At 37.3% G+C, this 11,493-nt stretch overlaps 1 protein-coding gene across 1 annotated transcript in view; it reads right to left on the bottom strand.

Moving 5' to 3' along the window:
* Positions 1–2,975: 2,975 nt before the first annotated feature.
* Positions 2,976–11,493, bottom strand: part of LOC118797720 (titin-like) — a 127,946-nt gene continuing 119,428 nt past the window's right edge. The window contains exons 8-15 of the mRNA XM_036556986.1: positions 8,754–8,894; positions 6,947–7,009; positions 6,254–6,589; positions 5,785–5,981; positions 5,349–5,598; positions 4,979–5,242; positions 4,816–4,854; positions 2,976–3,070 (exon numbers count right to left, since the gene is read on the bottom strand). Coding sequence (XP_036412879.1) covers positions 2,976–3,070; positions 4,816–4,854; positions 4,979–5,242; positions 5,349–5,598; positions 5,785–5,981; positions 6,254–6,589; positions 6,947–7,009; positions 8,754–8,894 — 1,385 coding nt within the window. The remainder of the gene's footprint in view (positions 3,071–4,815; positions 4,855–4,978; positions 5,243–5,348; positions 5,599–5,784; positions 5,982–6,253; positions 6,590–6,946; positions 7,010–8,753; positions 8,895–11,493) is intronic.

The following is an 11,493-nucleotide window of genomic DNA, read 5'->3' as shown; positions in this document are numbered from 1 at the left end:
ATTTTTGAGCTCATTGTACTTTTGTCAGTCTTATTCTGTCAGTCAGTCCATCAGGGTGGAGCAGCAGAGCTCTTGGCAGAGAATTTGCAGTGAGGAGAACTGACACTTCATAAAGTCAGATGCTAGAAGGCTCATGAGAAAATCCAAAATGCATGGAACTCTATGGGGCTTTTGTGAACAGTTGTAACATGTAAATGGATAATTTATTCAGACAAATACACTCACAAATACACATTTTCTCAACAGAGAACAACATGAAGTGTTTCGGCAGTGCTGTCAATTTTTTAACTCCAGTTGCAGGACTTTCTAACAGTATCTTATTTAAACTTATGACATCAATGAAAATAAACATAGACATGTAAAACAGAAAGACATCATAGTTTCACTGAGAGATTATTTTGGATCTTGCAGAAGTTTAAGGTAAAGTTCATCTCAAGCTGCAGCTGAGATGACCACAGATATTCTATAAGAGGAATGCATGTATTAATAACTCTGGGAGTTTCATCTGTCTACTTATCTGTTAACCACATCTAGTTTTACATCTCAGTTCTGTCTCTGTTCTCACCATTTATCACTTGGACATTGAAGAAAAGCCTCGTTACTGAACGGTAAGATGGATGTTTGATTCAGAATATTTTAATAGTTTATGAAAAAGATACAGTACGTATTTAGTTATTTGTGTTTAGATTGATGTTTCTTCTATTTCAGTTTCAAAGAAGTTCAGTTTATCTTTATTGTCTCATGTGGAATTGTTTTGGGGGAAAGTCTGGAGAACATATATGATCACATGATGCTTAAGAAATAACAAACAACACACATATATTGCAAATAAAATGTTTGCTAATTCCTGTTTTTGCCTGAGGAAGAAAATGTGATGCCTTAAATCTACACTGTAGGGAGGAGAATAGCTGATCCATGTTGCTCAGTATAGACCTTCCCTTGTGAAGAAACTGCTGGGCATAAATACTCAGAAATGTCTCTTTAATAGCTGTTTTCAAAATGTAATAAGTTTTTCTTTCTCACAATAAGGTTACCATAACACACAGTTATGGAAAAATGAAGAACTGATTAAATGAAACACAGACTTCATTATAGTGTCCACATTTAAAGTTTTGGACTTCTTGGGAAATTTAGATAATGATTTGGAAATATTTCATTTAACACTTTGCTAAAAATATCCTCAATTCAATTCGTTTAAGTCAGTTCAATCTAATGCCCTATAAATTCACACCCTCACCTTACTTTTCTGTGATGAAGTGTTCTCAATCATTTATCTGATGCCAGTGCAGCTACAAGCCACTCTGCCACAGACCTCAGCTCTCTGTCCTGAATTCCCTTCGGCCATCTGCCTGCTCCTTCTGCAGAAACAGTCCCCTCCTCCTCCATTCAGCTCCAATATGTCTCAGCTCTGCAACTTCTGACTCCACTCAGCTCCATCTTGGATCGGCTTTAACACAACTCAGCTCTACAACTAATTTCTGACTCTACCTGGCTCTGCCTCAGATCAGCTCCAATGTACCACAGCTCTGCAACACCTTTCTAATTCATCTCGGCTCCATGTCAGATCAGTCTCATCTTGGATCTGCTTCATTTCAGATCGGTTCCATCTTGGATCAGATCCAACACACTCAGCTCTGCAACTCATTGCTGTCTTAACTCGGCTCCACATTTTTCCCTCTGGAATAACATTGGTTTGTTTGTGAAGGTGCTGCCTGTAACTTGCCACTCTACTTGTCATTTCGGCCGTTCTTCTATTTTGGTTTTATTAGATCTTAGTGCAGCCCTTGATACCGTTGACCACAAGATTTTAATCCAGCATCTTGAATGTTGGGTTGGCCTCTCTGGCACAGTTTTAAAATGGTTTTAAATCATATTTACATAATAGGCAGTTCATGGTTTCACTTGGAAATCATTCATCAAAAAGATTTGCCATTTCTTGTGGAGTCCCTCAAGGTTCAGTCTTAGGGCCTTTGCTTTTCTCTTTGTACATGCTACCTCTAGGTAATTCACGATTTTTATTTTAAGACAGTTTTACGCAGGTTGGTTGTCATGATTTGCTCAACATCATGACAAATAAAAGGGAAGCAAACAATGAATAAATGACGAAAGGATTTTAATAAGAAATAATGGTCTGGTGCAAAAAATCTCAAGGACAAAAAATGTAGGCCAAAATAACTCCAAAATAAAACAAAACAAAAAGAAAAAAACTGAAGCATATTACCCAAAAGAACAAAAGAAAGCTGGCCCAAAAACAAAACTGCCCGGGACACAAACAACAAAACAAAAGAGAAGCTCCCGCCACAAGCACACCACACAGGTGTAAGTAGTCTTCCTGATGAGGCCTTTAGCCCCAACCACTATAAGTCCACCTGTAATGGCACAGGCCCATCACATTTGTGAACCTCTGCTCCTCTTTGCTGAGAGACTCTGCCTCTCTAAAATACTCTTATACTCAGTCATGTGTGTTAGTTGCAAATTGCTCCTTCAGCTGTATTAGTACCACTTACTTTTCCAGTCTTTTGTTGCCACTGTCTCAACTTTTCTGAGATGCATTGCTGCCATTAAGTTCTAAATGAGTTAATGTTTTTCAATAAGTGGTAAAATGTCTCACTTTCAACATCTGATATTTGTTCTATGTTCTGTTGTGAATAAAATATGGGTCTATGAGATTTGCAAATTATTACATTCTGTCAGCAGATAAATAAACTTAGATTCTTGTTTTGGAAGATGACCTCAGTTAAGATGCTGACTGGCTGTAAATGATGTAATTTCCTCTGTAGCTATAATATGAAGCCCAGCAACAGAAGCTGATCTTTGAATAAAGCAGTGAAACATGCATAAACAAAGTTAATGTAATTAAATGTGTTCCAGTAATTGTTAAAAAATATTTATCCTAAACTTCATAGTTATTGGCCTAGTATTTCTTCATTATTCTGCATTAGTCCTATGCAGAGGTATGGTTAGTGCCTGCACTGTTACTTTAAGTGGCCCTGAGGTTTGACGTCATCACTGGTGCGACTGTCTCTCTCTGCGGTTTGTGAATTGACAGGAGGAGGGCGCTGTTTCTCTGCTATGAAAAACAGGGGATGTTTGTTGTGGAAATCAACACATACATTCACATGTAATAATAGTAATAATAATAATCATCATCATAATTAATGTATGTAAGATTTATTTATTTATGATGCAAGATCACGTTACAATTTTAAAAAGGATAAAATACAGGTCGTGTCAAAGAGTGAAAATGAAATGTAAAGGAATTATTTTTATTTGGCATTTGTAGGAGTGCTGGATACTGTTTGATGACATTGTAATGAGTGATATTCCTGAGCAAATTAAATAAGTTTATAACTTATAATAACTTATAACTTATATAATAACTGCAACCAGACAAATCAGTTCACAGAACAAAATAATTGTATGTTTTCAGCTCTAAGCATTTCATAGAGAAAAGACAATTTACAGCAAATCATACAGATATGTTCTTATTCATTTGGGTTTACATTTTTTATCGGTGAAATCTAAGGTCCCCACGTAAAGACTGACGGTTTTACATATTTTAAAATAGATGTTTCAAAGTAATCTCACTCGGGATTGCTGTAGTTTTTATTGAAAATGATGGTGATGGTCTCAGTGATGCTTCTTTGAAGTCTATAATAAAATGATACAAAATACAGTGAGTTGGAGCAGAGCATACACACACACACACACACACACACACACACACACACACACACACTCACACACAAAGCTTTCAGTTTGTGCTTTAGCTTAGCAACTACACTAATATACAATTTTTAAATATTAAAACACATTTAGTTTTAATCTCTCAATGTGAAGCATTATATGGTTGTAATATATCTGGATGATGCTACTCTGAACAAAGATATTTAAGATATCACTCCACTTCAGTTTTTGACTGCAGGGAGTCACATACCACAGATGTTCCACCTTAAATATTGCAGTTAAATCACAACACAGACAAACTGGCCAAAACAGGTGAAGAGAAGCTGACATGGAGAATAATGAGCTGTATGACTCTTCCTCTATTGTTTCTAAAACACAGTTAGCCTGCTGGAAGGTTTAGGTTGTGATACTATGCTTTTAATCTACTGTGAGCTCCTGATATTGCTTTTAACTGTGAAACACACATGCTAGATATGTAGCTAGTTCTTTCAAGCTGTTAGCCGGTATGATATCCTGATGTATTTGCAAGGCAAGACTTTTATATGGATCATGTTTATGCAGCAGCTCTAGATAAAATATATTTTTCTTTCTAAAGTGGAAATAATTTACTTAATCTGTTTTTGTGTCATAACTGTCCAAATTTAATAATGTAAATCAAGAATAAAATTGTGCCATACTATGTGGTACAATCTCAAAAGTGCTCTAATCCTCACCATCCAGTGGCCAGTAATAGAATGATAAGTAAATAAATCATTTGCGTCTTCTCAAAGTCACATCTGTCCACTGCTGGTCCTCCACTGGTCAGAATCAGGACCTCAGGTACTGCTCTCAGTCTACACCTGTGAACTACCACCTTACACACACCTTCATATTGAAGCAGAATTAAAGGATCCTGATATCTAGAGCTCACCACATAGATTTGTTGATCCATATTTCCATCCTGCCTCTTTCTCTTGTTCTCAGAAAACAGCCAGTAATAATCCAATCAATAAACATCAGCACTTATGATACAAATATGAAAGTTTGCAAGAGTGCAATGTTAAATAGACTGTTCATGAAAAATAAAGCTTTTTCGTTGTTATTCTTACCTCCAAAAAACTACAGTGAGAAAAACTAAAAAAATGAAACAAAGGACTCCAACAGCTACACACAGAATCACGGGGTAGCCTGTATAGGGATACACAAACAAGCAACATTCATAAATGAATAAACAGTAATAATAATATGAACAACATAATAATATGATCTACAAAAGAGATCATACGTTCAACTCTAACCGTTAATCTTTCACCTTTTAAAGAGACCGGCACTCCAGCTGACCTCTGAGCTCCATGATCATTCTGAGCTTCACAGTAGTACAGTCCAGTGTGGTCAGCAGTGATGCTGATGATGGTGTAATTCTGTCCAGATCCTACAGGTGAGGTTCCACCTTCTTTAAACCAGGTGTAGTTCCTCACAGATGGGTTTGCATCACTGCTGCAGGTCAGAGTCACTGAACTGCCCTCCGTTATTCCACCAGAGGGACTGATGGACACTAAGACGCTCTTTGGAGGATCTACAGCAGATCAAATAATGATAAGATAAAAATGATAATGATATTTCAGGTTTCTGGGCTTCTGCAAATCATCTAATACAACTTAAAACAATCGCAAGAAGCTTACAAAGAACATTTAAATGCACAGCCGTGGAGTTTCTCTCTCCATGATCATTACGACTCTGGCATGTGTATTCTCCACTGTCCTCAAATGTGATGTTGGGAATGCTGTAGGTTTTTCCTTTTCCTGCTGATGTTGATCCTTTAAACCAGGTGTAGATCTTCACAGGTGGGTTTGCATCACTGCTGCAGGTCAGAGTCACTGAACTGCCCTCCACTATTTCACCAGAGGGACTGATGGACATTCTTTGGAGAATCTGGAGACAGATATGAAATTGTTCAAATTACTACGACATGATGCTACCAAGACATCTATTATCATTTGTCCTGCTAACACCACTGGTTAGTATTTACAGTATGTAGTGTAGTGAACAATATGAATTAAACTCACATCTGACTCTGAGGTTGTGAGCAGTAGAGTGGAGATGCTGATATCCTCTTACAGCACAGCTATAACTGCCTGCATCCTCACTGCTGACTGTCTGCAGGTGGAGCTGGTTGTTCTTGATGGTCTTTGTGGTTAAAGGACGTCCATTTTTGTACCAGATGAATGTTGGGTCAGTCAGACTGCAGGTGGTTTTACATGTCACATCTGTTGTTTCTCCCTCTGTCACTTCTTCAGGAGTTTCTACATGTAAGTCTAAAGCCAGGAAAAACCATCAGGTCAGGAGAGAAATGTGGCAGCTGATCAGCCACTTTTCAATGGTTTCCCGGTTCTGATATTAAATATGTTAGACCAGCATACATTAAATATCTAAGATTTATCAATATATAATAGCAGTTTATCAATTTCTCTTTATTTAAATCTGTATGAACAAATCAGAACACTCAGTAATCAGGCAACGATCTGATTCTGGTCTGGCTAAAGTGAGATGATCGGCTGTGTCTCATACATAGAAAAGTCTATCTTACCTGTAACTCTGAGCTGAACTCCAGGTGTACCCACCCATCTTTGTTTTTCTACATTTGTTTTGATTCTGAAGCAGAACTGATGTTCATCCTTCTTCATTACATCACTCAGTTTGAGGGAGAAGTGTTTCTGTTCATCAGTGAAATACTCAACTCTGCCTGAATAATCTGGGTCTTTACTCAGATCAGGCTTCTTATCTGGATCTAAAGTCCAAAATGTCTCTGTCACTGTAAGATTTTCTGGGTGAGTATAAGTTCCATTCATAAACACTGTGGATCCTTTTAAAGCACATATTTCCTGTTGGTTGAACTTCACACTCCACTCTGTTCCAAAAGCTCCTGAAACATATGATGCATGAAAGAGCTGATTACAGAGTCTGGAGCCCATAAGACAGTCAGAGTTACTGTAGCTTACAGCTTCACTTCTCTCCTCTCCAACTCCAGCAGCTACTCTACAACACTGAGCTGATTCTTAGAGATAACACAAAGTGAGAAGAGCTCTGAAGGTGTTGCAGCAAAGTCAAAGAACTGGTACTAGAGAGAAGCACAAACTACCAACTGAACACAGTGTATAATGTGTAGCTCCAGACATTAATAACTTACTTCACTAACAACTTAGTTCAAGTTTACTTCTACATCACAACTATCCATTTTGCTGTTGTAGTGGTGATGTTTTAATAAGATGTGTTGACTCACCTACAATCATGAGCAGAAACAACAGAGGAAGAGACACTCTGAGTGACACCATCGCATTAAAGCCTGCAATAATAACACATAAGAAATATACTCTTGCAGAGAAAACTTTGAAAACCAATTCATCAATTGTACAAGCACTGCTCCCTCTGTATATAGAAATTAACATTTCTTTATATTTGCACTTTTAATAATATTTATTATTTAAACATACAGACGTGTATAGAGGTTTGTGAAAGCTCCACCCAGTATGTGACTATGCTGAGAGAACACAATGCAGATCACTAAAAGCTGCCTCATAGTGAGTTTAACATACTGAGTTGATAAACAACATATATATCAGAATGGTTTTCAGGTTTTTGCATATCATACACATTAAGGAGAAAAAAAAAATACATTCTGTACTTTCTCATATTTATACCAGGGATTCAGGTTCTCAAAACTGCAAAAACATTTCTGTTTAGTTCTTTTTTTTTATTTTCCTCCATTTTGCATTTATTTTGAAGCTTGTCCTCTTAACAATTTAAGATTTTTTCTTTCGAGTAACGTCATGTTCCAAATGTGCTAGGAGTTTATAGGATGCATGTGACTGTATCCAGAAAAATAAAATATTGAAGTTTGCGAAGGGCCCATAAGAATAAACCGAGGTAGAAAATATCAGAGGTGTGGACTCGTGTCATATGACTTGGACTTGAGTCTGACTTGAGTCACAAATTTGATGACTTTAGACTTGAGAAAATTGAGAAAGACTTGGGACTCAACTTTGACTTCAACACCAGTGATTCTGACTCTATCTTGGACTTAAGCGTTATGACTTGGAAAGACTCAAAGTGGAAGAAACGTGGAGAGTCTGACTGCAAATGGGACTCTACACAGTTGATTATTTCTCATAGGAATGGATTCTTTTCATGCCATAAATTGAATAAACAGCATTGTTGTCAAATGTCTATTACTAGGCTTACGCTTGGTTTATTTTACTTCAGAAGAGAACTGAAGCATTAGAGCTTGCAAAGCATCGACAGCAACAATGCACCCTCGCTCAGCACTTAAACTCCAGTCTTACTTACCAGATGAACTGACCGTTTTTCTCATGGTAACGAAACCGAAGAAACACAGCTCTCTATGTTTGACCAATTTTAATAGCTTCTGCAGGTAAAACAAGCTGAAGTTGTTTTTTTGTTTACCAGCTTCATATTGTAAATTTTCCATTCAAACTTAAATGGTGCAGCAGTTATATTCCAGTGCCTGACTGCTGCACCATTTATAGTTCAATGGAAAATTTAAATAAGAAGCTGGTGAAAAAAGTCAACCTAAGTCATGGTTATCTGTGTACCATGGATTTTGTATTTTAGTTGGAAAGGTAACAAAAATAAGTCCACTGCTATATGTCCATGGCACGTTCCTCCTTTTGAGTGAGCAGATAAACTCTAGATTTGGGAAGAGTAACGTTGTCAACTAGATCAATAGCGCAGTCATAAGACCGGTGTGAGGCAGTCTGGTGGCATTACCCTTATCAAAAACTTCCCTGAGATCTACGTATTCTGAGGGAATGTCTACGTTGGTTTCTGAATTGGGGCTTTCAATACTGGTAGATCTGACTTTTAGTGTGGGGTGAGAGATACAATTCTGTGAACAAAAATCTGACCAGAGACTAATTCACGTTCAGACCAAGAGATGCGGGGGTTGTGTTTCTCTAGCCAGGGCAAACTTAAGATGATGATTTCTGATTTCTAAGAAAATTTCTGATGTATCTAATACTGGAAAGGAAATGAGTTCTGAGTGGTTTCTAGTCTTATAAGTTCAGTTTTACAGGTGATGGCTACAGCTTCTACAGGACTCCCATCCAAAGCTGTTATATTTAAATGAGTCTTCAGCGATTTCACTGGGATATGACAATCTTCTACCAAGCACACTCGGATGAAGTCACCCTCATCTCTGGACTCTATCAAGGCTGGAAAAACAGAAGACTCACATTGGGAACAGATAGTTACAGGTAGTACAAATGATTAAACCAGCCCCTTTGTTAAAATATTAGCCCACTACATTGTATTAATCCACATGCTTTCCAAGGGGTGGCACCCAATGTCTCTGCGGACAATGTGGCATTCACGTAGAACATGATCGGTGCCTCCGCAATACATGCATAGATCTTCTCTCCTGTAGTGTGCCCATTTCACCGGTGAGAGCCTTGATAAGTGACACTGCATTGGTTCTTCATGTTCCAAGTTTACACTAGTCTCTGTGGTGACTGCACATCTTCTCACAGTTATTTGAAAATGAGGGGTTTTACTTTTCCTGATCTTTCAATCATGAATGAGACAGTCTAAATGAAGGGAATAAGTTACCAACTGATCCAAAGTCAGATCATCATCTTTATACACGAGATTGGTGAGAATTTCTGGGTCCTTTATGGAAGATGACAAATAATGCTGGCTCATTCCATCCACTGCTAGCAGCCTGCATAAGAAATTCTAAAGCATATTCAGAGACAGCGCAATTCCATTGCCATAAATTCATTAATACTTCTCCACTCACTTTGCCCTCATATGGATGATCAAACACCAGACAAAACTCTTTAAGAAATTGTTCATAGGATAAGGTACATAAACATGGCCAGCTAGCAGTAGCCCACTCCAATGGTCAGAGAGGCATGATACAACAAGCAGCATTTTTGCCTGAGCTGAACTCTGAGGGAAGTTCTCAAAAAAATACAGGAAACTGATGGAAAAACCTGTCCGGATTATATACTCTCTCTCTTTGTGTGTGTGTGTGTAAAATTATACAGGATATTGTCATTAACTTGCTCTGCAGTTTATACCGTCCTTCCCCGTGAGGTCAGGTTCATGCTTTCCTGTGAATGTTTTAGTTCCCTTGGACTGTGTGTGTGTGAAAGAGAAACACTGCTCACACATACAAGGAGGAGGCATGAACGCTTAACTTTTTACATGTTAATATCATTACTGTTGAGGAACAACAGTGGTGTTACTTTCTAATTGCACAGCAACAACAACTCAGACCAATTGTTTTAGGAATGCCTGAATCAGAAACATGCTGCTGCTAGTGCCCAGAAAACATGTGAACTCAATGGTTTCAAAGATTTTAAATGTTAAAAAAGGAGGCCACTCTCCTTTTTTAACAGTAATAACACAGAAATTATATTCTCTTCAACTGTTGAATGTCCTGTCTGTGTGCTCTCAGATACTGATGTTAGATGAGATGGTAAAAAGATGGAAGCAGAGAATTTATAATGTCTAAAGCCTTGAGATTAATTCAGCCACTCCAAAACCTTAATTTGGTTTCTCTGAGACATGTAGAGGCTGATCATTGTCCTGCTGCATAACTTAACCGCACTTGATCTTTAGGTCACAAATTGAAGTTCAATATAAGTAATTCATAAGTAATTCAAAAAAAAAAGATTTGGTCTAGAGCTTGCTTTCAAGTTTCTGCATGCTCTAGAAGTATAATTGGACTGTAAAAGTGCAACAAGACTTTAAATCTGAAACTCACTGCAGTATTCTTGTAGTCTTGATCACTGGATATGTCAACATCAGGAAGGGTGGTAAGGAAGAGGGGGTCTACATTCTACAGAATAGAAAGTAGAATAGATGAATAATTAACATTATAAACACTTTTACTGTATAACTGCTCTCACTTTACAAATAAGAGCTGCTACACTCATCACACTTCCACATTAAAGTAGGATTTAGGGACACTGATATCTAGAATTTTATAAGAGCACACCACATAGAGATATTCATCTGTGTTTCCATCCTGCCTCTTTTTTCTGCTCTTAGAAAAAGTCAGCATTAATCCAAAAAAAATAAGTGTATTTCTTTTTTCTATAGGTTTTTTCTTTGTTAATGAAACTGATATTTGACAAGATAAACAAACATGGAATGAAACAATTACTGCATTTCACATGCTAATATTTTATATTTAATGTAAAGTTCAAAGTGATTCTCACCTTCTCCAGCAAACAACAGTGAGAAAAGCTATGATTTCACAAAGTCCGACTCCAACAGCTACATATAGGATCATGGAGTAGCCTGATAGAAACACATACCAACATACGCATATGTAAAAAGAAAAACTAAGTCTAAAGAATGAATGAGAAAATCATGTGAATCATGTAAAACAAATAAAATAAAGAAAAAGTCACACGGCGTGAGATGTGGTGACCTTTTGTTGGTACCAATGTCGAATGCTTTGAGCTGTTGGAGGTTCACTGCCATAGTGACAGTCAGAAACTCTATGACCTCCTCTTTCAGTTGGCTTGTAATTGGTTCCTTGGTGACTCATTGTTGTGAAAATATGGTGAAAAAAATATTGAAAACAATAAACAAATAAACAAAATCTTTTTGAATCACCCTGTATATGTATTTTCCAAATCAGTCTCCATATTTATTTTTCTGATTGATTCATTTCACAGCATGGCATATCAGCTTTATGAGAAGGCAAGAATAAAAGAAACTCACATCTGACTCTGAAGTTCTGAACAGTGAAGTGGAGATGTTGATATCCTCTAACAGCACAGCTATAACTGCCTGAAT

Source organism: Colossoma macropomum, unplaced genomic scaffold (genome assembly GCF_904425465.1).
Source record: "Colossoma macropomum unplaced genomic scaffold, Colossoma_macropomum, whole genome shotgun sequence".
Classification (NCBI taxonomy): domain Eukaryota; kingdom Metazoa; phylum Chordata; class Actinopteri; order Characiformes; family Serrasalmidae; genus Colossoma; species Colossoma macropomum.
This window is presented reverse-complemented; position numbering and strand designations above follow the sequence as displayed.